This window comes from Nelusetta ayraudi, unplaced genomic scaffold (assembly GCF_046127955.1).
Source record: "Nelusetta ayraudi isolate G7.1 ecotype Tasmania unplaced genomic scaffold, CSIRO-AGI_Nayr_v1 ptg000014l, whole genome shotgun sequence".
NCBI lineage: Eukaryota > Metazoa > Chordata > Actinopteri > Tetraodontiformes > Monacanthidae > Nelusetta > Nelusetta ayraudi.
The window spans coordinates 572,501-598,121 of record NW_027466064.1 but is presented as its reverse complement, the minus strand read 5'-3'; the positions used below and the strand labels follow the sequence as shown (position 1 = coordinate 598,121).

General features: G+C 55.2%; 3 protein-coding genes across 4 annotated transcripts; 2 read left to right on the top strand and 1 right to left on the bottom strand.

Annotated features, from left to right (window-relative positions):
- Window positions 1-1,640: 1,640 nt before the first annotated feature.
- Window positions 1,641-15,608, top strand: atp2a2a (ATPase sarcoplasmic/endoplasmic reticulum Ca2+ transporting 2a). Of its 2 annotated transcripts, XM_076023049.1 has the most exons (20): window positions 1,641-1,785; window positions 2,323-2,340; window positions 2,442-2,524; window positions 3,976-4,080; window positions 4,365-4,503; window positions 7,351-7,431; window positions 7,654-7,739; window positions 8,337-8,801; window positions 9,500-9,588; window positions 9,678-9,912; window positions 10,004-10,117; window positions 10,218-10,436; window positions 10,525-10,866; window positions 11,026-11,246; window positions 11,957-12,159; window positions 12,658-12,743; window positions 12,826-12,959; window positions 13,308-13,425; window positions 13,706-13,826; window positions 15,081-15,608. In XM_076023049.1, exons 1-20 carry the CDS (start codon window positions 1,668-1,670, stop codon window positions 15,092-15,094), a joined length of 2,991 nt encoding a protein of 996 aa, XP_075879164.1. In that variant the 5' UTR covers window positions 1,641-1,667; the 3' UTR covers window positions 15,095-15,608. The 2 variants fall into 2 exon arrangements, with proteins under 2 accessions (XP_075879164.1, XP_075879162.1); XM_076023047.1 differs by having other exon boundaries at window positions 13,706-15,608.
- A 121-nt stretch (window positions 15,609-15,729) lies between these two features.
- anapc7 (anaphase promoting complex subunit 7) lies at window positions 15,730-20,006 on the bottom strand. Its single transcript, XM_076023051.1, has 11 exons — window positions 19,785-20,006; window positions 19,233-19,419; window positions 19,010-19,129; window positions 18,340-18,451; window positions 18,098-18,251; window positions 17,878-18,020; window positions 17,635-17,752; window positions 16,974-17,170; window positions 16,681-16,905; window positions 16,443-16,593; window positions 15,730-16,064 (listed from the first exon to the last, which is right to left on the bottom strand). The coding sequence occupies exons 1-11, from the start codon at window positions 19,883-19,885 to the stop codon at window positions 15,863-15,865; spliced, it is 1,710 nt and encodes a 569-aa protein (XP_075879166.1). The 5' UTR covers window positions 19,886-20,006; the 3' UTR covers window positions 15,730-15,862.
- A 1,553-nt stretch (window positions 20,007-21,559) lies between these two features.
- Window positions 21,560-25,613, top strand: ube2g1b (ubiquitin-conjugating enzyme E2G 1b (UBC7 homolog, yeast)). The gene is made up of 6 exons (XM_076023054.1): window positions 21,560-21,737; window positions 23,340-23,442; window positions 23,534-23,631; window positions 23,847-24,025; window positions 24,118-24,226; window positions 24,319-25,613. The coding sequence occupies exons 1-5, from the start codon at window positions 21,695-21,697 to the stop codon at window positions 24,202-24,204; spliced, it is 510 nt and encodes a 169-aa protein (XP_075879169.1). The 5' UTR covers window positions 21,560-21,694; the 3' UTR covers window positions 24,205-24,226; window positions 24,319-25,613.
- The last annotated feature ends 8 nt before the right edge of the window (window positions 25,614-25,621 follow it).

Below are 25,621 nucleotides of genomic sequence, written 5' to 3'. Positions count from 1 at the left end.
TCTTTTTCTTTTCCGTCCCAAGGCTCTGCTGTCCCCGTAATCTGCACACACGAGTGCAGGAGGTATGTTTGTTCTCTGGTGTAGGGTGAACTAATGTTCTAACATGTATCCTTCACGAAATTCAGCCATTTATTTAAAAAAAAAAAGGAGTATTTGTTCGCGTTGCCCATGGTTTGATTTGCACAGTTGTAGCTGGTTTCATGGACTCTGGTCAAGGCAGGTTGCCAATAGTTTATTACTGTCATATCAACATGATAGTAATGGAAGCCTTTATTGATCCCACATTGGGGAAATTTGCATACCATGACAACTATCAATGGCTGCTCCAACGATGAAACTTTACTAGTTCAGTCAGAGTACTCCACTCTTTGTACTGGTCTAACATTGCTCTGTTCTCTCATCCTACTGGTTCTGATTGATCTCTCACTTTGAATTCAGTATCAGGATCCACTCAAGGTTCTTGTTTTCCTACATTAACATAACGCCATTTTTTTTTTTCCTGTCACCGCTGTTGTTAAAGTTTCAACAACAGCCGCTAAAACCCATCCAAAGTTTCCTAAAACCACTTGACTTCTACTAGTTAATATATTGGCCCTTCTTTACTTGGACCAGAGGAATGAAGTTTCTTCGTCCCCCGAACCCCTTGTTCAAAATGACAAGTTAGCATTAGCACAATAAACTAAACGTTTAAACTTACAACTACACCGACACTGAAATATTCCGAATCAACGCGAAGCATAAAAAGTCGATTTAGACGTTTTAAGAAACTTTTCACGAAAAACAACAACGTGTTTGCTGTCGTGTTATTTTATTTTATTTTTTAATTTTGGAAGTTCACTCTGGTAGGCTCAACCTTCCAGCTGATGCTGATGCTAGGCTAACACAGGGGCTACATGGCGTGGGGAGAAGGGGGGGGGGGGGCTCCAGTCGGTGGACAAACATGTTTTTGCGTTGAGACTCAGTGGCAGTAACCGTGGAATTCCCATTGTAAGAGTGACGGAACTGAGTCACGGCTGGACCGGACACGGTGCCGGTCTGCCGGTCGGTGTCCTTTGACCACCACTTCCAGTCCCAGCCCGCCGCCGCCGCCGCTGCCTGCACTTCCGGGATCCATCGCGCATCCCGGTGACGTAGGTTGGCGGCTGCTCCAATAAGGAGAGTCCACGAGCCGCGCAGGAAGAGGGCCAGCGGAGAGTCCGTTAAAAGCGGCTCGTCAGCCCGAGGAGACACACATACGCACACGCACACGCACACCCGGAGCCGCAGCACCGACCGACCGACCGCCAGCCAGGCCACCGACACACCGGGTGAATGCGCTCCTCGACCCAGGGAAACCACCGCCTTCTCTAAGCCAGCACCGTCGGACAGCCAGCGGCCGCTTGGAGGAGCCTTGACCGGCTCGGCAAGCAGCAGGAGCCCGCCTATATTGTCCCGGAGAGCCGCGCGGGGAGTAGCAGCAGCAGCAGCAGCAGCAGCAGCAGTAGGAGGAGGAGGAGGAGGAGGGAAGCCCGGGAGCAGCGTGGGGGGGGTCGACTACTAGCCAGCCGGAGGACGCTATCCGATCACACAGCCCCCGTCCCGGTGACAGAAGAGAGGAGGAGCCGAGCGGCGGTGCGGGAGCTGAGCTGCGCTGCGCTGCGTGGGAAGGAACCGAGCGAGCGACCGTCATGGAGAACGCGCACACCAAGAGCGTGGAGGAAGTTTACGGCCATTTCTCCGTCAACGAGAGCACCGGCTTGTCCCTGGACGAGGTGAAGAGGCAACGGGAGAAATGGGGCCTGAACGGTACGGACGGACGGACACACACACACACACACACACACACACACACACACACACACACAGTGCCCGACACGGCGCGCGTTGCGTTGCGTTGCGGGAGAAGGAGGAGTTACGAAACCTCCTCGATGCCGTCAGGAATTGTTAGCATCTGGGCTAAAAGTCACGAGCAGCAGCAGCTCCTTCTCCGGGCCGTTGGTGACGTCATCGATTGCCGGTGACCTCCAGGACGATTTCCCCCCCAGCCCTCCCCCACCGTGACGGCCGGTGATGGTGGAGGTGTTGGTGGTGTTGGTGTGACAGGACCGCTGCAGAGCCACTGGTTCCTCGCGGGGGTCCTCACCTGCACCTGGTGCAGTCACCTTCACAGCTCATCTGCCATGAAGTGGCCCAATCATTTTGTCCTCCACTCTGATTGGCCGGTTTTTGATTGTGCGGCCCAGCTGGATCATGATGATGTGTGTGTGTGTGTGTGAACTCCTAACTTGTCCTCCTCCTCCTCCTCCTCTGCTCCATCATGTCCTGACCCGGCGGGCCCTGCAGAGCTCCCAGCAGAAGAAGGTAAGCGGCTCTGTCTCTTTATCGATGTGAGTCATAAAATGAGTGTGTGTGTGTGTTTTCTTTTTTCATTCACGTGGCTCCCCCCCCCCCCACTCTGGCAGGGAAGTCACTGTGGGAGCTGGTCCTGGAGCAGTTTGAGGACCTCCTGGTCCGGATCCTGCTGCTGGCCGCCTGCATCTCTTTTGTGAGTAAAGTCGCCGTCGGACTTCCTGCGTCGGCGCCGGACGATGTGCAGACACCGCCGTCCGTCCAGTAAATTGGCGCCGTGATTTAGTGGCGGGACGGATCTCGGCGACGTCTGACACACGACTTCCTCTTCGCACCTCCGGCTGTTTATGTCAGCGCTCCACCGCAGGACGGATTATATTAAGCCCTGCTGGGGGGGGGCGCATGCTGTCCAAGTGACAACGTCTTGGGTTTGTGTAACCCGTAACCCGCGCTGACACACATACACACACATACACACACATACACACACATACACACACATACACACACATACACACACATACACACACATACACACACATACACACACATACACATACACACACACAGTTGGGCAGCTGAGGAACATCTGAGGAATGGTGAGAACAGCAGCGTGCGTGTGTGCGTGTGCGTGTGCGTGCGTGCGTGCGTGCGTGTGTGTGTGTGTGTGTGTGTGTGTGTGTGTGTGTGTGTGTGTGTGTGTGTGTGTGTGTGTGTGTGTGTGTGTGTGTGTGTGTGTGTGTGTGTGTGTGTGTTGATAGCGAGGTGTCACTGGCTGCTGTTTGACAGAGAACCACTCAGAACCAAATTTGGAGCTGGTCCCCTCGGTGGGACGTCCGTCTGGGGACCCTTGTGTCCGGCCGTGGCTGTCCAATCAGACGCCAGGCTCTCTCTCCCCCTCACTCCCTCTCTCTCTCTCCCTCCATCGCTGCTCAAGTGCTGGTCGTGTTCTCCTGGACTTGCTTGTCGTTCGCTGATGACTCTGTGCTGTGGAACCGGTCAGACGGTGAATCAGCTGCAGGCTGATTGTGTTCTTCACGCACGCACACGCACACACTCACACACACACACACCTTCAGGCTGACTGCATCACAGAGACTCACTATCTCTGCTTGCTTCTTATTGGCTGAGACTCTGAGCTGCACTTTCTTAATGTGGACTGAAGACATTGATCTGTTGCAGCCAAACATACCGAGACATCTGATCATTGCGTCATGGAAGAGGTGGCGTCTCTCTCACACACGCACACACGCACGCACGCACGCACGCACGCACGCGCGCGCTGAGTTTTCATACATGGAGAGTAACATCTCCACCTGCAGTGGGATTAACGCTGCAGTGAAATGAGCTGTGCATCAGAATTAGATTAACTGTGCAATGAGATTAATCAGCGACGCAATGAGATTAATCACGTAGCGAGATTTAGCCACGCAATGAGATTAGCGCGCAGTGAGATTAATCGCGGTGGTGTGGGTGCAGTGGTGTGGAGGCGCCCCCACCTGCGCCCACTCGGTTCAGGAGAGCCGTGTGGGCGGGAGGCATTCTGGGAGAAGAACCAATGACTGCGCCGACGGGATCGTCGAACGGTCACATGGTCCAGCGGTGCGCCGTGGAGCTGATCTGAGATCTGCTGCCGTCTGTCCTCAGGTGCTGGCCTGGTTCGAGGAGGGGGAGGAAACCATCACCGCCTTCGTGGAGCCGTTTGTCATCCTGCTCATCCTGATCGCCAACGCCATCGTGGGAGTCTGGCAGGTGGGTCACATGACCTGCGAGTTGACCCCGTGGTGACTGGCGGGAGGCGGGGTCAGATGTTCTGGCGAGGAGGAGGAGGAGGAGGAGGAGGAGGAGGAGGAGGAGGAGGAGGAGGAGGAGGAGGAGGAGGAGGAGGAGGAGGAGGAGGACGTATTGACGGTTGGGTTGTTGTCCATACAGAAGCAACCTGCTGCTGCTGCTGCTGCTGCTGCTGCAGGAGCCTTCAGCTGCGTCCTGCTCCTCACTCACTCTCTCTTCTTCTTCTTCCTCCTCTTCCTCCACAGGAGCGCAACGCCGAGGACGCCATCGAGGCGCTGAAGGAGTACGAGCCTGAGATGGGGAAGGTGTACCGGCAGGACCGGAAGACGGTGCAGAGGATCAAGGCCCGGGACATCGTCCCCGGGGACGTGGTGGAGGTCGCCGGTAGGTGGCGCCCGACCTCACAAGCCGCCGCCTGTCTGCCTGGAAACTTGCACGCCGTCACATGAGCGCGGCGGAGAGAATCACCATTCTCCTCGGTGGGCGGGAACATAAAGAGGCGTCTGTGTGGGTCGGGGAGGGGCCGGCTGTTTTTGGAGACGCAGGGCCTCAGGTAGGGAGGTCACATGACGCCGTGCGTGCGTATGTGCGCAAGTGCACGGCGGTTATCGGCGCCGTCGGGCTGCGTATTTATAGAGGCAGTGACGGTGGTGGAATTGACAGGTGTCCTGGCTCCGCCCCCTGGTGGGCAGCCGCCGCCCCGCTGACCCTGAAAGGACAGGCGGTGGCGCTCTGGAGCTCCGCCCCCTCTCCGCTGCTGCGTGGACGACCTGGGCCACCAGAGTGTGTGTGTGTGTGTGTGTGTGTGTGTGTGTGTGTGTGTGTGTGTGTGTGTGTGTGTGTGTGTGTGTGTGTGTGTGTGTGTGTGTGTGTGTGTGTGTGTGTGTGTGTGTGTGTGTGGCTTTGATCTGCTGCTATTGTGCTGCACAGAGAGATGTGACCTTATAGGGAAGTGCTTCAAGGATCCGCCTTCTGCTGAATAGACCCCTCCCATCAGCTCTGCCCCGCCCCCCCCCAGATTCCGTGTGTGTGTGTGCTGGTCTGGCAAACGTCCACCATCACTGAGGGACCGTCTTCAGCCTGAGGTCCCGACTGTCAGCAGGATGGTCCAGAGTCCCCCGTCCCCCCACCCCACACACACACAGCGGCTTTTTTTCCATCGGTAAAGCCGTCGTCTATTTTTACACAAACAGCCAAATGTCTGCTGCTGCTGCTGCTGCGTCGCTCTGACGGTGAAGTGAAAGACATCACAGCAGATATGAAACCGTATGAAGGATTCCAATGTTTAAGATAGTTTCTACATTTGTGTTTGCCGTGTGTGTGTGTGTGTGTGTGTGTGTGTGTGTGTGTGTGTGTGTGTGTGTGTGTGTGTGTGTGTGTGTGTGTGTGTGTGTGTGTGTGTGTGTGTGTGTGTGTGTGTGTGTGTGTGTGTGTGAATACTGATGTGCTTCACAAAGACTCTCCGGCCTTAAATCACTGCTTCCTGTCCCGGGACAACAGTGGTGGGTTACTGTGGTGACGCTGGGACTTTGAGAGGGGGCCTCTGTGGGGGTGCTGGCATGGATGAGGTCAAAGGTCAGGATTGTCTGACACGTCGGCGCAGGAAGCGAGCAAAAGTCTGATGCTGGAATTCAATATTTGCTCATCTCTGCGGCTAAAGGAGGCTCCTCGCTGTGCAAACAGCAGCGTTAGCTCTGCGCTAACGGTTGGCCGCTAGCTGTGTGCTAACAGCCGGCCTGCTAACGCCGTAGCCCTGCAGGTTGCAGCCATGGGTGTATTGTAAGAACCGGAGACTGGACTCGCAGTAGCCCAGTGTGACACTTTTCCCCCCAGTGGCCACTCGAAGTACTGCAGCAAAAAAAATCCTATGGCGTAATACAACAATAAAGGCCTTTAAATCAGCTGACAGGACGACCTTTGACCCGAATCGTCATTCAAAGTAAATCTTTCTGTTTTTCACTTACGGTCGTCGTCCGTGCCGCTGCGTCCCGGCTCGTCCTGATTGGCGTCTCTCTGCTCCACATGAGGGCGCTGACAGGAGCCTTCAGCTCAGGCTGTCGCAGCCTCTCCAGGTGACGGCTGTCTGCATCAGCTGCCAGCAGCACCTGCTGCCCAGGAGGACACATGTTTTCCCCAGGAAGACACGGGGATGGCCACGCCCCTAACTCATCTGATTGGTCGCTGCAGAGTCTCTCACTTCCAGCTCCAGTGCGCCACCTCTGGTGGCTGAAGGGTAATTGTGTGGATTGCCTGCGCTGGAGGCAACAGTTGGACTGAAAGAGAAGATGGAGCTGCTGAGCCTCCTCTTCACTCTGGGCTCTTCTTCACCTCCTCGCCGTCTTCACTGGGGTTCCTTCTCACACTTCAGCTTTCACTCTTTTTATTCTCTCATGTTTTGACTTCTCATTTCTTCTTTGTGGGTCATTTGTGCTGTGTCCTGTCGCACTCTGTGAAGCACTCTGAGCTGCGAGTGCATGCACTGAAAGCTTCCAAAGTGGACTTTCCAAGCCTCTGCTTCCGGGCCACTGGCAGTGTTGACAACTCGGCATGAAAAGCCGGCCGGTTCTTTGCTTTACCCCAGCAGCTGTTGATCATCCTTCCAGAGGAGGTACTGTAAACGACCACTAGGGGGTGACTGATGGTGGCGCATGTCGCCACTGGATGGGAAATGAGCAAGAGGAGCCAAAAGAAGGAGAGACGTTGCGGGGACCAATCAGAGGAGTTGGGGGCGTGGTTATCTCTAGTTCCTCCTGGACAAACAAGGTGGCCCCGCCCACCGCCACCACCACCACCACCTCAGTGCAGTGGTCAGTGTGCAGGTGCTGCTTACTTCCTGTCTGGCCCTGGCGTGTGTCTGTCACTTCCTGTCTGAGGCGACGCTCCGCTCCTCTGGGCTCCCGTGTCAGTGTGACACTGTTGCTATTTTTAGCCGGCCAATCAGAGCCCCGGTTTTCCCTCCGGCGCCGACAGGAAGCCGAACTGGGTCGACTTAATTTGCAAGCAGCTCTAATTGGTCCATTTCCTGTGGGACCGCCTCTTCTGGCCGGCGGCACTCCGCCCCCTCCTGGTTGTAGCTGGCGTTGTCTCTCTCTCTCTCTCTCTCTCTCTCTCTCTCACACACACACACACACACACACACACACACACACACACACACACACACACACACACACACACACACACACTTCCTGGAATTTTCATGTTTATCTAACGTGTGTGTGTGTGTTGCAGTTGGAGACAAGGTCCCAGCAGACATCAGGATCTGCTCCATCAAGTCGACCACCCTGAGGGTGGACCAGTCCATCCTGACCGGTGAGATAAGCCCCTCCCCCCCATCAGGCTGAGATCACATGACCCCACTTAGCCATGTGTTGCGTAGCTCCGCCCCCCCTTTTTGCAGCCAATCACAAGCACGATTTAATCAAAACTACCAGTTTGTAAAGGTTCAGGGGCTCAGTAGTTGCACTGCAGTCTGCCACCAGGGGGCGCACCGACGTTGGGGTTAAGAGTGCGTTCTTCTTCTCTCTCCTGCAGGTGAGTCTGTGTCGGTGATCAAACACACGGACCCGGTCCCCGACCCGCGGGCCGTCAACCAGGACAAGAAGAACATGCTGTTCTCGGTGAGTCCGCCCACTTCCTGTTGACCTCTGAGCGTCAACATACCGTACATCTCCACTTCCTGTCTGTCCGGGTGGAGGAGATCTTATCTTATCGCTCTGAAGATCCCCGCTGCCAGCGTCTGCGGTGCGTGGGCGCTCGGGAACGCCGGCGTGCCGTCTCACGCCAAGCGCCTCTCCGAGTGGCGGCGGCGGCGGCGGGTCGGTGGCTTCACGCCAAGATCACAAGGTGGCGCCACAAGCCAGCCAGTTATTCAAAGAGAAGCAGAACAGTGAAACTGAAGGACTTCATTATTGGACGGCTGAACCGAGCAGCGTTGACGCTGATTCGCCGCAGTAACCTTTCACAATAAAATACAGCCAGTATGAAGCAGGATGTACAGCGCGCTGCGTATCATTGAATTCTTGTGTGCACGATTCGACCTGCTGAGACTGACGGAGCCTCGACACGTGAACGACGGAACCGCCGTTGGTTTCACGCTCTTGGGACGCTGCCGAAGGGCTCCCGCACCGCCCCCTGGTGGCGGGCAGGCCGCACGCTGACTTTAATCTGCCGCGCACGTGCTTTTAACGCACCCGCGCTCGCTCCCCTCCCTGCAGGGCACCAACATCGCGGCGGGCAAGGCGGTGGGCGTGGCCGTGTCCACCGGCGTCAACACGGAGATCGGCAAGATCCGCGACGAGATGGCGGCCACGGAGCAGGAGAAGACGCCGCTGCAGCAGAAGCTGGACGAGTTCGGCGAGCAGCTCTCCAAGGTCATCTCGCTCATCTGCGTGGCCGTGTGGATCATCAACATCGGCCACTTCAGCGACCCGGTGCACGGCGGTTCCTGGGTCCGCGGCGCCGTCTACTACTTCAAGATCGCGGTGGCGCTGGCGGTGGCCGCCATCCCCGAGGGGCTGCCGGCCGTCATCACCACCTGCCTGGCGCTGGGCACGCGCCGCATGGCCAAGAAGAACGCCATCGTGCGCAGCCTGCCCTCCGTGGAGACGCTGGGCTGCACCTCCGTCATCTGCTCCGACAAGACCGGCACCCTCACCACCAACCAGATGTCTGTGTGCAGGGTGAGGGACTCACACACACACACACACACACACACACACACTGTGGCTTCTGGTCTCCTGTGGAGCTCTGGGATGGATGAGGATGGATGATGATGATGAGGATGATGGATGGATGAGGATGGATGATGGACACCTTTCTGACGTTCTGGGCGGAGCCACGATGCTGATGATTTCAGTGTGTAGGGGCGTGGCTTCACTCACAGCAGGTGTGAGCAAAACACAACTTCAACACAACTGTGTGCTCATAGTCGGGACAGGTGGCCAAGTGTGAATTTCAGCCCCCTTTAGCCTAGCCTGGCTAAGACAACCAGGAGCTAATGGAGCTAATGGCTAATGTTCTGCTGAGAGGGATGAAATGTGTCTCATCTGTATGGAGCTGATGACTCGACTGCTGCACTTACATAACTGACCTCTCAGCTGTGTGTGTGTGTGTGTGTGTGTGTGTGTGTGTGTGTGTGTGTGTGTGTGTGTGTGTGTGTGTGTGTGTGTGTGTGTGTGTGTGTGTGTGTGTGTGTGTGTGTGTGTCACTTCTGCATATTCAGATTCTGCTGCTTGTGCGTCAAGCAGCAGAATCTGCTGCAGCAGTGCTCTCTGCTGCCCCCTGCTGCCTTCTCTGCATCAGTGCCCCCTGCTGCCTCCTCTGCATCAGTGCCCTCTGCTGCCCCCTGCTGTCTGACTCTTGCGTCTCCTTCCTCCAGATGTTCGTGGTCAACAGGGCCGAGGGCAGCAGCTGCTCGCTCTCAGAGTTCACCATCACCGGCTCCACCTACGCGCCCGAAGGAGAAGTGTGAGTACTTCTCTGCCGCCCCCCGGTGGTGGAAGTCAGCCGCTGCAACCCGGCGGTCACAGCGTTAACTCCCTGGTCCGTGCGCTCAGGTTCCAGGACGGCAAAGCGGTGCGGTGCCACCAGAACGACGCCCTGGTGGAGCTGGCCACCATCTGCGCCCTGTGCAACGACTCCTCCCTGGACTTCAACGAGGCGAAGGGCGTGTACGAGAAGGTGGGCGAGGCCACGGAGACGGCCCTCACCTGTCTGGTGGAGAAGATGAACGTCTTCGACACGGACGTCCGCAACCTGTCCAAGATCGACCGGGCCAACGCCTGCAACTCGGTGAGTCCGGAGCCGGGAGCTCCGCCTCCGCCCGCCGGCCGCCGGCCCCGCCTCCGTTCCTCACCCATCTTGTGGGTTTGCGTGCGCGCAGGTCATCAAGCAGCTGATGAAGAAGGAGTTCACCCTGGAGTTCTCCAGAGACAGGAAGTCCATGTCGGTCTACTGCACCTCCAAGAACCGCTCCATGGGCAAGATGTTTGTGAAGGTAGGTCCGTCCGTCCCTCCGTCCGTTCCTCCGTCCCTCCGTCCCTCCGCGGCGCTGTAGGGGGTGTGGTTCCATCGGCTGCCTCTGCTCTGATTGGCAGGGAGCTCCGGAGGGCGTCATCGACAGGTGCTCCCACGTGCGGGTGGGCAACGCCAAGGTCCCGCTGAGCGCCGCCATCAAGGACAAGATCCTGTCGGTGATCCGGGAGTACGGGACGGGCCAGGACACGCTGCGCTGCCTGGCGCTGGCCACTAGGGACAGCCCGCCCAGGATGGAGGACATGGTCCTCACCGACACGGCCCGGTTCAGCGAGTACGAGGTACCAGCCAGCTCCCGCCGGAGAGTGCGCGTATGCTCCGCCCACTGTCGCTCACCGACTCCTCCCCCTCTCTCTCCGCTGCGTCCAGTCGGACCTGACCTTCGTGGGCTGCGTGGGCATGCTGGACCCGCCCCGCCAGGAGGTGGCGGCATCCATCTCGCTGTGCCGCCAGGCCGGCATCCGGGTCATCATGATCACGGGCGACAACAAGGGCACGGCCGTGGCCATCTGCCGCCGCATCGGCATCCTGGCACCGCAGGAGGCCGGCGACGGCGGCGTCGTGGCCTTCACCGGCCGCGAGTTCGACGAGCTGAGCCCGCAGGCGCAGCGCGACGCCGTCACGCACGCACGCTGCTTCGCCCGCGTGGAGCCGTCGCACAAGTCCAAGATCGTGGAGATCCTGCAGGGCTTCGACGAGATCACGGCCATGGTGTGTGTGTGTGTGTGTGTGTGTGTGTGTGTGTGTGTGTGTGTGTGTGTGTGTGTGTGTGTGTGTGTGTGTGTGTGTGTGTGTGTGTGTGTGTGTGTGTGTGTGTGTGTGTGTGTGCGCCCACCCTTCACTTCCTGCTTCCTGTTGCTTCCTCCGCAGACGGGCGACGGCGTGAACGACGCCCCCGCCCTGAAGAAGGCGGAGATCGGGATCGCCATGGGCTCGGGCACAGCCGTGGCCAAGTCGGCCTCGGAGATGGTGCTCGCCGACGACAACTTCTCCTCCATTGTGGCGGCGGTGGAGGAGGGCCGCGCCATCTACAACAACATGAAGCAGTTCATCCGATACCTCATCTCCTCCAACGTGGGCGAGGTGGTCTGGTGAGCCCCCGACCAATCACGTGTTGACGCCGTGGGGGTTTGGGTCTGACTGCTGGGTCACAGTGGGCCGGGAGGAGTAGTGGGACTCCTCAGAGGAGGAAGCAATGCATCATGGGATATGATGGAAGCGAGGTCAATACAGTGTCATCCAACCTGGTTGATGGTTGTTGAGAAGCCATGTGATCAGCGTCTTCACATGGATCAGAACCATTCATCAGGACGTGCAACTCGGTTCAGAAGATGTATTTATTATTGACAGACTCAAGGTCCAGTTCCCAGGATTAAACAAACCAAACTAACATGAGAAGTGTGGAGCAAACTGCTTGTTCTTCAGATGACTCGGTACCCGTGAAGCTCTCGGGTTCCTAAGGGGTTGGTGACCCTGCCGTAGACCAGGCGTGGGCAAACTACGGCCCGGGGGGCCATATGTGGCCCGTTGCACTTTTTAATCCGGCCCGCCCAACTCGTAGTGAGTTAGTAACGAAACAGCTGGATTTCATCTGTTCAGAGTCATGGTTGGACGGTTCCCAGAACCATCCAGAACCATGCAGTGACACTACATGGTTCTGGATGTTCATTTCCATCGACATTGAAGCAAGATGTTTCCTCCATCTGCTGCTGCTCTGCTAAACGTAAAGAGGCGCCACCCTGTGGTGCGGTTGGGTATTGTGCTGCCAGACGGGCTCACCCGGTCTCTCCGATCCCGGCAGCATCTTCCTGACGGCGGCGCTGGGCTTCCCTGAGGCACTGATCCCGGTGCAGCTGCTGTGGGTCAACCTGGTGACGGACGGGCTGCCGGCCACGGCGCTGGGCTTCAACCCCCCGGACCTGGACATCATGGAGAAGCCCCCCCGCAACGCCAAGGAGCCGCTCATCTCCGGCTGGCTCTTCTTCAGATACCTGGCCATCGGAGGTGAGCGCCGCCAGTCTCTGTGCATTCTGTTGATTATAGTCTCAGGTTTGGCGGGAAACCTCCACGCTCCAACCGAACAGTGGAGCGCTGAAGCTGATGCGTCGCGGTGACCTTTCACAGTAAAATACAGCACATGGTGGATCCGGCTGACTTTCATCATAATTTACAGTGTTGTCCAGTCACTGACCTCAATCACTGACCTCCAGTCACTGACCAATCACTGACCTCCAGCCACTGACCTCCAGCCACTGACCTCCAGCCACTGACCTCCAGCCACTGACCAGTCACTGACCAATCACTGACCTCCAGTTACTGACCTCAATTACTGACCTCAGTCACTGACCTCAGTCACTGACCTCCAATCACTGACCTCCACTCACTGACCTCCAGTCACTGAGCTCCAATCACTGACCTCCAGTCACTGACCAATCACTGCCTGCTGCGTGTTTTAGCTGCCAACGCTAGCTGCTAATGCTAGCTGCTTTGCTTTGCCGCCAGGCTACGTGGGCGCTGCCACGGTGGGGGCGGCCGCCTGGTGGTTCATGATCTCCGAGGACGGACCTCAGATTACCTGGTACCAGCTGGTAAGGCTTCCTCCCACCCCCAATGTAAACGCCTCCTAGCCCCTCCCCCTGAGCTCTGCTGCCCCTCCCCCTCCCTCCACAGAGCCACTTCCTGCAGTGCGCCCCAGACAACCCTGAGTTCCACCAGCTGGACTGTCACGTCTTCGAGTCTCCGTACCCCATGACCATGGCGCTGTCCGTGCTGGTCACCATCGAGATGTGCAACGCCCTCAACAGGTAGGACGGATGGATGGGTGGATGGGTGGATGGATGGATGAGTGGGTGGATGATGGGGGGATGGATGAGTGGATGATGGGGGGATGGATGATGGGGGGGATGGATGGATGGATGGATGATGGAAGGATGGATGGGTGGATGGATGGAAGGATGGATGGATGGAAGGATGGATGATGGGATGGATGGATGGCTGATGGATGATGGGTGGATGGATGATGGGTGGATGGATGATGGAAGGGTGGATGGATGATGGATGGATGGATGGATGATGGGTGGATGGATGGATGAATGGAAGGGTGGATGGATGGATGGATGGGGGCAGCTCACAGTCTTTTTCTCCTGTGCCAGCCTGTCGGAGAACCAGTCCCTGCTCAGGATGCCTCCCTGGGAGAACGTGTGGCTCCTGGGCGCCATCTGTCTGTCCATGTCCCTGCACTTCCTCATCCTGTACGTGGAGCCGCTGCCGGTGAGTGTCGTCGCCACCACACCCCTGCAGTTGGGACGCACCCGTCCACCTCATTTTGTCTTCCACTTCCGATTCCCGATGCTTTTGTTTGGAAATCTTCCGATGCCGGAGCTCCGTTTGTTTTAATAGGCTTATTATTATCGGAGATTTTTAATATGAGGCTGTATGCAGAGGATGATATGTAGGTATGCATGCCTGTGTTAATGTGATTAATCCAGGATTAATCCGAACAATTGACAGTCCAGCGTCATTTACGCTCTGCTGCCGGCGCCCTCTGCAGGTCATCTTCCAGATCACGCCCCTGGACACCACCCAGTGGATGATGGTGCTGAAGATCTCGCTGCCCGTCATCCTGCTGGACGAGCTGCTGAAGTACGCGGCGAGGAACTACCTGGACCTGGGTAAAGGTCTGGAGAGGCCGGCCAAGGGCCGCCCGCTCGCTGCATGCGCCAAGGGCATCTCGTGGCCCTTCGTGGCCGTGGCGCTGCCCCTGGTGGCCTGGATCTACAGCACCGACACTAACGTCTCCGCCATGCTGTGGCCCTGAGTGACTCCACCTCCTCCGAGCCACCCCCCCCCCCGGCGCACCAGTGTGAAGTGGACATTAACCAGTCTAACCAGTCCCATTAACTCCAGCTCCTCTCTCTCTTTCTTTTTGTTGGGCCGGTAAATGTTTGTGTGTGTGTGGGGGGGCGAAGGGAGGAGGAGGGGCTTCTGACCGACTGACTTGATGGGTTCTGTGACATCATCATCATCATCGCCATCATGCGTTCTCTCTCTCTCTCTCTCCCTCACCCGACCCCTCGCTCTAGCGCTAGCAGTTTGACCTGTACAGAGAATTTACACTATTTTATAACGATGATATTTTGTAAAAAAGGTTTGGTGGCCGTTTGGAGCTCGGCTGCGTTTTACGCTCGGTTTCCTTTTGATTTTCTGCAGTAGGCAGAGCGCAGCTACCTCAGTGCTGTCTGTTGTTCACACGACCACACGCCACGTCTTGAGCCCGCCTCCATTTCACAGCGACACGCCTCCCTCCCTCTCTCTCTCTCTCTCTCTCTCTCTCCGCCCCCCCCCCCCCCCTCCTGGTTCCCGCTTTGTTTTTACTTGAAGCGACTCGAAGCGGCGTCTCGACGACGATGATCTGACGTGTATCACACTGTACTTGAAACACAAGAGGCACCAAGAAGCTGTTAGTCTTTATCAACTGAGCACAAGGGGGCGCCGCTCGCTGGCTCGCTGGCTGGCTGATGCCGTGTACATTGTATATAGACGCTGGTGTTGCATGCATTAGTGGCCACCGACTCCCCCTGCTGGCTTCTGCGACCACGCCTTCCACCGTTCGCCCACCCCGGTTTCTTTCCTTCTTTCCTTCTTTCTTTTGTTGACGGTACCTGAGTGAGGCGGTGGTGACACCTGGTGGCAGCGGTCGCTGACTGAAACGTCATGTGACTTAATGCGTTTTTTTTTTTAAAAAAAAGGTAACTTAACTTCATTTTGTCTTTTTTTAACCCTCTGCTCGCCGCCGCATGGCCTTCAGCATGTTTTTTGCTTACTTTGTGGATTTTTAAATTATTTGCTGCTCAGACGTGCCCTGACTCTTCTTCTTCTTCTTCTTCTCCTTGTTCTTCCACCCTGCCCCCCTTCCTCCCCCGCAGCCAAGTCGCAGTGAGCCGCTCCGCTCTAAAAAAAAAAAAAAAAAGTTCCTTGCGGCCTCCAAATTTGGTTTTTATTATGATTATTTTGTTGCATGCGGTGTATTTTATTTTGAAAAGAAGCAGCACGTGGTCCAGCAGCTGCTGCATGTCCAGAGCAGGTAGATCCGTGACGCTCCTCCGTGGTTGTCACGCCTCCAGACCAGTGTTGTGTACAGTTTCCAGTGGAGACGGCGGGCGCATGCTCGGCGAGGCCGCCATCACCTTTAACCCGGCCGTGTAGTGTTGGAACATAGACCAGACTAGACTAGACTAGACCGTGGTCCCATAGTACAACAATGTTCAATAAGCTCAAACTGTTTTTGTCTTTGTCAGGGGGGAGAATTAAAAAACACTTTTATGGGATATTTAAAAACCAAACCGCCTTTTTAGTTTTGGAGCAGATTTAATTTGAAAAGGTGAGAACAGGAAGTCCTTCTGAACTGCTTCACTGTATCTCCAGATGATTGTACAATAAAACTGTCATGTGAAGAGACGTGTCCCGCCTCCTCTTGAGCCGCACCACACCTGGCCCTCTGCCCTCTGTGAGGTCACCGAGGGGTCGACAGCACCGAGCCAAAACCGCAGTCTGTGTTCAATAATCTGGGCAGCGTTGTAATGTTACAGGTTTTTATTATACACTTTAAAAATATGTACAAAATATTAGAAACATCTGAGTTCAAGTGTATATACACGCACACCATAAACACACACACACACAGGCGGGGGGGTGGAGGGGCGGGGCCTCAGTGGCTGGGCGTCCCGAACCACTGCTCTTGGTCGGCCCACTGCCACTGGGCCGCCTCGCTGTCGCTGCCCTCCAGGTCTCCGTCCTCACCGCTGCCCTCCATGTCGTCGCCATCCAGCTCCACCGTGGCGTCGGTGGGACTCTCCTCCTTCTCCATCTTCTGCATCCCCTCCAGGGACTTCTGGTCGTTGGGGTCCAGGCTGAGTGGAGTGGAGGGGGGGAGGGGGGGGGGGGGGGGGCTGTGAACCTTTGGCTGTCTCATGACTCCATTCAAAAACTGATGCAGTGTTAACAATGAGACGACTCCTCAGCTGATCCCAACCATGTCAACACAACCACTGCTGCTAAACTCCAGACTAAAGGTTTCCATCGGGACGTCAATCAAACTGCGGCAAAATAAAATCAGGCTCAGTCTCTGCTAGCAGGTTGCAAATACACAAAATGGTACACAAACAACACAAACTAGTGTGAATTTTCTCAAGACAACTTTGAAGTCTCGACTCTCAGTGATGCCGCCGCCGACTTGGACTCCTGCTGCTGCAGCGCCCCCTGCTGACAGGTGAGCTGCGGTGGGTTACCTGAGAGCGATGCTGTACTGGTCCATGGCCTCCTGGTAGTCGCTGACCGCCACCAGGAAATCTCCCAGCATCCTGTGCAGCACGCAGTCGCTCTGATTGGCCAGGGCGTTGCGCAGCAGCGAGATCCCCTCCTCGTACTTCTGCTCCCGGCCTGACACACAAACACGAGGGCACAGCCACGAGGTCACTTCCTGTGCGATAGGGACATTGAGCCAACAGCCGCGCCACGTGGACGTACTGAGCAGCTCGGCCTTCTTGACCACGGCCTTGGTGTAGTCGGGCCTCTGGGCCAGGGCCTTGTCCAGCAGGCTCTTGGCCTTCTCCTGGGTGACCGGGTCCTCCAGACACACCGTGGCCAGGATGGTCAGGGTCTGAGCGTTGGAGCCCAGCGTCTTGTAGATGTTGTTGGCCATGCCCATGGCCTCGCGGATCCCGTTGGACGCCAGGTAGCAGTCGATGAGCCCTGCGAGGAGGAGCCGCCGGGTCAGCAGCCAATCGGAACGCAGCCAATCGGAGGGGAACCGCACTGACCTTCATAGCAGTCGAGTCGACACGGAGCCAATCGCATGGCCTCCCTGAAGTGGATGATGGCCTCCTGGACGCGGCCCATGTTCCTCAGCGCTGCCCCCTTCAGGAGGAGAGCCTGCACGCTGTTGCTGTTCAGCTGGATGGCCTTGGCGCCCAGGTAGAGGGCCCTGGAGTAGCGCTTACTGTAGAAGCTGTGGCAGCTGCACACACACACACACACACACACACACACACACACACACACACACACACACACACACACACACACACACACACACACACACACACTAAATCAGTCAGATTTCTAAAATTCCCACAATGCACAGCTGTGGACGGCGTGAGGATCAGAATTCTGCTCAAATCTCATCCTGCGAGATTTAACCAGAATTAGGTTTGCTTTGTTTGTTTACATTTGTTTGCTGTGCAGAATGTTTGTTCTATTTTTCTCTTTGATGACTTGAAAATGTTTTTCCCAGTGGAGCCGTTTGCAGTTTCCACCACCAGGTTTAGGTTTGGTGCAGTTCTGGGGGTGATGATGGCAACACACACACACACACACACACACACACACACACACACACACACACACACACACACACACACACACACACACACACACACACACACACACACACACACACACACACACACACACCAGACTCACCCAGAGATGACCCAGGGTTCTGCATGCTGGTCCGAGATGTTAAACAGTCGACCTCCCAGAACCTCCACGTCCTCCAGGTGGCCCTCTCGAGCCATCAGGTAGCCGTAGACATCCATCCCTGCAGAGACCGACACAGGACACGCCCATCAGGACACGCCCATCGGGACACGCCCATCGGGACACGCCTGCCGATGATGATGATGATGATGACTGCAGCGCCACCCAGAGGGCAACTCTGTTGACCTTTGATGAGGTACGGGTCCAACATCTGGGCCTGCTCGAACTTCAGGATGGCGTTCTTGGTGTCTCCGGCCCTGAAGTAGACGTCAGCCAGGCTCACCAGGAGGTCCACGTTGTCCCGCAGCAGCGACTTCTTCTCCAGAGAGCTGAGAGCAGACGGAGGAGAAACACATGAGAGACGAAGCAAGCGGGCCTCCCGAGGAGCTCGGACCGCTGCGCTGACCAGATGGTGTTGATGGCCCGCTGGTTGTCCCCGGCGTGGATGAAGGCGTAGGCCTTGACCCACACCGACAGCCAGTCCAGGTTGGGGATGCTCTGGATCACGTCCATGGTCATGGAGGCCACGTCGGCTCCCTTCACCGACAGAGACAGCAGACCTGCGCAGGAGTCGGTGAGCAGTTGTCAACACGCCGTGCGAGCGACCCCCGTCTGACCCCCACCGGACCCTCGCCTGACCCCGCCTACCAATGATGGCGTCCAGGGCCAGCGGACACTGTCGGAGGACCTCCTTGTAGCTGGTCACTGCAGAGCGCTCCTGGCCGGCCTTCCGGTACAAGTTGGCCAACATCATGTTGATCTGCACAACACAAAGGATCACATGACTCCTGGAAGAAGCCCAGACTGCAGCTGCGTTTCCATTGGCTCCTAGAACTGCACCAGACCTAAACATGGCCATAAAAGCTCAGCTCCAACATGGCTCAAAGGTTCCCACTCCCAGGTGGTTTTTCACACGGATCATAGAGATGAACATCACACCAGTGTCATGGAAACACTTTGTTCGTCAGTGGATGTGCGTCATGCACGGGGTCACGTGACCAGTTGACTGACCAGTGACAATGGAGCGTTCTGATTGGACGGAGGAGGAGACGGAATATTAATCAAAGCACCCGGACAGCAAACCACACGGAGATGCAGGTTTATGGCAAAATGTTTTGTTCCTCCATCCTCCTCAAGGTGGCGTCCCACTGGACACGATCTGACCAGAACTACAGCTGATCATCTTGCAAAGCGCATTGTAATTGCACTGTGTGGAAACTTTAGAACTACGGCTTTTGTTTGGTGAAAAGCTGTCATGGAAACGCAGCTGCAGAGTCCCCAGTGCTGATGTGTCACGTGACGCCCAAGGCGTCCCCACCTTGGGCGTCCTCTGTCGGGATGGGATCCCATCCAGGACCGCGATAGCGTCCTTGTCCAGTTTCAGGATGGTGTAGCACTCGGCGATCTTGTACTTGACCTCGATTTCAGACGGCAGACTCTGAAAGAACAACAGTGACAGCAGCAGCCGCTGCAGTGAGGGTTCACCAACACCAACAGTCCAACTTCCATCCGGGTCCTCCAGCATCTACTGACGGACACACCTGGGCCTGAAGGTTGGACGCAGCGCCCCCCGTGGACGTGCGCACCTTGGAGGTCTTGCTGAGCACCTTCTTCTGCTGCAGGGCCATGCTGTACTTGCACGCGGCGTTGCGGTACTCCTTGTCGTGGAAGATGGCATCCGCGTGGTACACCAGCAGCTGGTACTTCTGGGCCGGAGAGAACAACTCCCTGGAACAACAGAGGAACAGGTCCAGCGTCATGGATGGACGACCGGACTAAAGTCCGGCTGAACCCGGGCTGGAAACAGCTGTGGGTCAGTGGTGGCGAACCCACGGTCATTGTTACCCGACTAACACCCGCACAGCGAGTCAGTGACTGAGACTCGCGAAGAACGCGATGTTTTCTCATCAAGCGTCACTCTGAACAACTTCAACAGAGATAAAAACAGGTTCAGTCAGAGATAATACAACGACACTGCTGTGCTTTTATCCGTTAGCTTCCACAGTTAGCAGGCAGCTAACAATATACAGCAGACTGGCAAAGGGGAGGCACAGCTTCCGGGAAGTAGACGGAGCCGCGGAATCAACACTTACGGGTTGTTGTTGCTCATCGTCAGCAACAAACTGCTGAGTATGCGGACGTTGGAGTGGAGGCCGGCGGCCGCCATATCCCGAACATGATCGATAACATTCATCTTGGAGCGGAGAGGCCCTTTGCGTCAGACTGTCGTTTCAGATTCAAAAGTCTGGACTCGTAAACTAGCTCGGCAGCTAACAAGGCATCAAATATGGCGCCCAACCAACCGCCTTCCTTCCGCCCCGTACTGCCTTCACGTTCCCGCCCCGAGCTCGGTTTTTAGACACTCGGCCGCTTTGTGCTTTCAGTCAGACAAAGACGCACGACGCGACGTGGTTGAAATTGTTTATTGCTTCTGAAAACAATACGTTGTGTCAATCGTGTCAACACTTTACACAGTCTGCCTGGCTGTTGGAACCATTGAACGCATCGTGTGTTTCTGGATTTAATGCAGTGGTGTCTTGATTTACCAGGAAACACTGAAGGTCTCACAAGAACGTTCGTCAACGTTTGTTTTTCTTACTGGATTCCAGTGGAGCGCCACAGCCTCCTGCCTAACTCATTCCTTCAAACTCGTCCTTTCGCTCCGAGTTACGGTTTCGGTTCATTGTTGTTTTTATGGCATTTTAATGCCAAACGTATCTCTTAACGCCTCTCCCACGTGGCAGAGACACGGTTATTGGCTGAGAGAATCATGAAAACGTGGAACATTAAGAAGCATTTTAATTCGTTCAGATTATATTACACGCTGGAACAGTTGAATATCTGTACAATAGGAACACAATATGAACGAAGTGTGGCGGGATCAACTCGTTGACTGCAGTGCAGCCAGACTCGTCCTGACGGCTACACACACACACACACACACACACACACACACACACACACACACACACACACACACACACACAGGCTCCTTTAGGAAAAACAACCTTCACAACATGCAGCTCTTTCTTATGATGCAGCCGCATGACACATGAGAAGTGAACTACGTCATCAGCACAAACACAGGAGCGGAGGGTCAGCCAGGCTGTCCTCAGCCCAGACTCAGTGTCTGAATGTACGGACAGTTGAGCCTCGGGCTGTCAAACTCAAATACACAGTTGGGGCCAAAATGTCAAAGTTGGACAAAGTACCGAGCCAACATTGATATTCATTGAAAAAAAAATCTTCCTCCTCCAGATAGTGAACCTTTTTATATGGACCCAAACTACCTGAATGTGGAACAAGCAAAGCTTAATACTATACAATAAATAACTTAATATTGCACAGATGTAAAAATCGAATTTCAAGTTAGACTCATCAAAATACTTAAAATGTAAATAAGAATCGTATACGTCTTTTTTATTTTGAAGCCTTCTGATTTAAATTTCATCACTAACATTTTTTCACGGAATAATTGTACATTTAAAAAGAAAATAACAACAACACACCAATAATGTCGTCATAATATTCTTCAATAAACGTCCTGTCCTGATTGAGCAGAGCATTCTGGGATTTGCAGTATTAGCGGTACCTGTGCTGTTTAATACTGGCTGGCCAGCAGCTTCAGTAGTGATTTTGTATTGACTCGCGGGCCAAATATAATTACAATTGCGGGCCAAATTTGACCCGCGGGCCAGAGTTTGACACCCATAGTTTCGTCGTTTGTGTGTCACGAATTCAAGTGTAAAAATAAAACAGGGACTAAACATTCTCCGAAACAACATCGTCAGGTTCCCATCTGTGCCTGTTGACTGGAATAAACTCAAAAATAACATGCATGCAGGCGACTGCGGACGCGCATGCGCACACGCCCCGCTCGGCGCCGACTTGTGTCAAAACAGTCCGAGTCAGCAGCAGCAGCAGCGGCTCTCAGCGCAGCGCAGCTCTTTGTTGGAAGGTGTTAGTCACGCCGAGTGTTGCCCCCCCTGTTAGCCAGCGTACCATGACCGAACAATCAGCTCTTCTTCTCCGAAAACAACTGGCAGGTAAGCTTCAAACCACGGCCGCTAACTGGACGAGAAGAGGCGAGCGGAGCTAGCCTTTTATAGCCGCGCTAAGCTACGTTGTTTACGCAGCACGGCAGTTAGCAGCGGGGGCTAAGCGGCTAGCGGCACAATGGGTCGCCCCGGAACCGTGGTTTAGCATCCGGCTAAGCGGCTAACCGGAGCTGCTCCTCACGGGGAAGCAAACGTGGCTAAGAGACGCTCTTTAGGGGGAACCGGGTCGGAGCAGCAAGCGGGCTTAGCTCGTTTATGTAGCCGCTCGGACCATTAGTCGGGGTTCTCCTCAGGAACAAAGGAATAATCAACCGCTGGACTCATCAACCCTTCGCTACAGCAGCTTCTGCTTCATGAAGCGGGTGTTTTTCGTGGACTGGATGCCGCTTCGTGATGGTGTCACCGCGGTTCAAAGGTCAAACTCGCCGCTGTTTGTGTCCCAACTGGTTTCGGATTGAAGTGGTTTCCCTGCCGAACAGCTGCAGATGTGTTGCGCCGCCGTCAGCAGATTCGATACAAACTCACAACACATGCACACAACATATTAGCGGCGATTGTAAAGTCGCAGCCCACATCCACCACAGCTTCTGTAGACGAGCGCTGCGTACGAGTGACATCAAATATAAATTGAAATAAATAAAATGTGAAATAAATAATTTTACATCGTTGCATTCGGCCTTCCTCCAACAAAAATCATAGAATTTGTGTCGAACCTGCTGCCGGCGGCGCAGCAGCGCACCATCAGATTGGACAAGGAAACCAGTAGGGACGCAACACCACCTGGTTGTTGGCCTAATACCCGCGTTTGTGCCGCGCTGTTGAAGCTTAGATATGAACCGCTGACGATCCCCATGTTGCCCTGAGGTCCTGGTCTCCATCACCGTGGTCTCAGGTTGATTGGTTGCCTTCGGTGACCTCCATGTTCACACCCGGGGCCTCTTTTACCGGCACTCAGGTTCATCAGCTGGTGATGATCCTCTTCCACAGCGTTGTCAGATTATGTTTTGTTGTTCAGCCCTGACGCTATCGGACCAGGGATCTTCTTCCTGTCCTGGTGTCTGTCAGCTGATTCACTCAGTCGCTGCACTGTGTAAACAGGGTGATTATTTAGGTTGTGTAGAGAGATGATGGTGCCACTTCTCCTCCTCAGTCAATCATCATCATCATCGTCATCCTTATCATCGCCATCATTCCGCTTGGTGACAGATGGCAGTCATTGTTCAATCAGCTAATTCCACTTCCTGTGCGTGGGGAATGTGGATCAGAACCTGGGCAGCTGTTGATTCTTCAGCCTATGAATCACTTCAGTAGCAGGGATTCTTCCTGCTAACGATTCATCATTTCTGGAAGGTCTTTATCTTTAAATAGTTTGTAGATATGCTAGGTTTCATGAGCAAACTAATTCTGAAGAGCTGTTGTGGAGGCCCTCTGTCTCCCTCTTCTGGTGCGGAGGGCATTTACAGCCAGCACCATCCAAGAGCTACTCAGCTGGAGAACAAGTTGACATTCCTTTGTTCACCTTCTCTTCACGTGCGTTAGGACTGAAGATGAGTTGGCTGCTTTTAATTGGAGCTGTTTGGCCATTTGCAGAGCTCAACAAGAACCCAGTGGAGGGCTTCTCAGCCGGTCTCATCGACGACGATGACATCTATAAGTGGGAGGTGGTGATCATCGGTCCACAAGACACCCTTTTGTAAGTAGAACGCAGCTCTCGGAAGTTCGGCCGGTTTACAAATGTCCAGTCGGAACTCTGACTTCTGTAACTTCTGACCCTGGTATTTCAGTGAAGGCGGGTTTTTCAAAGCGTACCTCACCTTCCCCTATGACTACCCTCTGCGACCTCCAAAGATGAAGTTCATCACTGAAATCTGGCACCCAAACGGTAAGAAGATGTGGAGTTGGACATCCTCCTGTTGTCCAGACCACACGTTGTTAGCTCGCTGCTCGCTTTATGTCGATGGTGGCGATAGAGGGCGCCAGAGAGGCCGATGAAGATGTGGCTCGGCTCTCCCTCTCCATCTCTGTGGTGATCCAGAAGCAGTTCTGGCCACGTGGGAGCAGAAGCCGTGTTTTAAATCTGGCTCCTCCTCCTCCCAGTGGCCAAGAACGGAGACGTGTGCATCTCCATCCTCCACGAGCCAGGCGAGGACAAGTTTGGCTACGAGAAGCCGGAGGAGCGCTGGCTGCCCATCCACACGGTGGAGACCATCATGATCAGCGTCATCTCCATGCTGGCCGACCCCAACAGCGACTCTCCGGCTAATGTGGACGCGGCGGTGAGTGACTTCCCTTCCCATCCCTCCTTCCTCCATCTGCCGGGCTACCTGGCAGGAAGTGACATCACACTGTCTGGCTGCTCCCCCTGTAGAAAGAGTGGCGGGAGGATCCCAACGGGGAGTTCAAGAGGAAGGTGGCTCGCTGCGTGAGGAAAAGTCAAGAGATGGCGTTTGACTAGGAGGGCCGTTGTAAATTCCAGGGTGAGTGGCGTGGGCAGAGCCGAGGGCGGGGGGGGGGGCTGAGGACCCCTGCTGGACACACGGGGGTAAACATGGTGTTCCGTCTCTTCCAGTGACAGGAGATGCCTTGAGAGGGAAGGTCCCAGTGCAAGCCTCTGCGCCCCCCTTGTGTCTGCAGTCAGGACGTGGGCGGTGTGAAGACCACGGTGGCCACCTTGACGACCCCTACCAGCAGGCCCACCTGTCTCCTACCTGGAGTTGTATATTTAATGTTATTTATTTTGAAAAAACAAAAAAAGACGATGTAAGATATGTCACTACTGTAAATGAACTTGCTTTTTTATCTGCTGCTGAACAGTTTCTACTTTATACCACGTTTCTTATGCAATGAAGTGGTCAAGATGATGTAGAAGAAGGTCCATCAGGTCATCACACGTCCTGCCTGTTGTTCTGTTGGCCCCAACACTTTGTCCCCGACCCACTGCTTCCTGCCATCGGCCCCTCAGTGCCTCCTGCTGTCCGCGAGAGGAACCCTGATCTGATGGTTCTGTGAGGAGACCTCCTCGCAGGTCTCTGAGGTGAAGAACTGGATCTCCACCGGCCAGAGATGGAAGCTCTGAGTTTGTGCCATGGTGTCAGGACCAAGCGCTGAGATGGAAGCTGCACCAGCAGCTTCACTGTCCCCTCACTGCTGGAGTTGGTGGACAGACGCTGAGCCCACTGCCACCTTCTGCAGAAGATCTGCAGTCCATTGTGGTCCTCCTGCTGTCAGTGGGAGGAGGTCTGGCTGCGTTCTCTCTCTCTTTCAGTGTGCTAAGCTGTGATTGGTCCATTCTTCAAAGATAGTTCTCACCTTTAAGCTCACCCCTGAGTTTTGGTTGTAGGTCCCACTAGAGTTGAAGCTAACTCACTTGTTGTGTTGCGTTCTGACGGAGATGGACGCCGCACCGGCGATGTCCAGGTGCACTCTGGGAAATGGACTTCTACACACCTTCAGTGGCGGCCGAGTCGCGGCGGCGTCTCTCCAATGTTAGCCTGACACCCAGTAATAGTCAACCACCTCCTCTTGGCGCATGCAATCAGGTTGGCGGGAGCGTCTGGAAGCCCTGCGCCGTTCATTCTGGGTGAATGTGACGAGTACAGGAAGTCAATGTGGTCACATGGTTGCTGTCAGTGTCCTCTGTCCAGTGAGAATGTGTGAAGCCCCAATGACCACCTCTGACCGGTGTTCACTGTATTTGCACAGACTGGGTGTGTTTGAAACCTCATGAAGCAATAGCCCCTCCCCCGCCCCGCCCTAAATAAGGTGTGTCCAGGTAGCCCTGCCCCAAAGCCATCATGTTGTTTCCCCATTTTGTGTCAATGCAATGTATATTGGACAAGATGCTCAATAAAGTGTGTAAACTGACTGTAGTG

Excerpts from the sequence above, each read along its gene's own strand:
- ube2g1b (XM_076023054.1), top strand. The coding sequence starts at position 21,695 with ATGACCGAACAATCAGCTCTTCTTCTCCGAAAACAACTGGCAG. Across the intron at positions 23,632-23,846 it reads TGAAATCTGGCACCCAAACG|TGGCCAAGAACGGAGACGTG; the intron begins GTAAGAAGATGT and ends TCCTCCTCCCAG. Across the intron at positions 24,026-24,117 it reads CGGCTAATGTGGACGCGGCG|AAAGAGTGGCGGGAGGATCC; the intron begins GTGAGTGACTTC and ends CTCCCCCTGTAG.
- atp2a2a (XM_076023047.1), top strand. The coding sequence starts at position 1,668 with ATGGAGAACGCGCACACCAAGAGCGTGGAGGAAGTTTACGGCCATTTC. Across the intron at positions 7,740-8,336 it reads AGAAGAACATGCTGTTCTCG|GGCACCAACATCGCGGCGGG; the intron begins GTGAGTCCGCCC and ends CCCTCCCTGCAG. Across the intron at positions 13,426-13,705 it reads TGTACGTGGAGCCGCTGCCG|GTCATCTTCCAGATCACGCC; the intron begins GTGAGTGTCGTC and ends CGCCCTCTGCAG.
- anapc7 (XM_076023051.1), bottom strand. The coding sequence starts at position 19,885 with ATGAATGTTATCGATCATGTTCGGGATATGGCGGCCGCCGGCCTCCAC. Across the intron at positions 19,420-19,784 it reads ACGATGAGCAACAACAACCC|GGAGTTGTTCTCTCCGGCCC; the intron begins GTAAGTGTTGAT and ends CTGTTGTTCCAG. Across the intron at positions 18,021-18,097 it reads CGGGCCATCAACACCATCTG|CTCTCTGGAGAAGAAGTCGC; the intron begins GTCAGCGCAGCG and ends GTCTGCTCTCAG.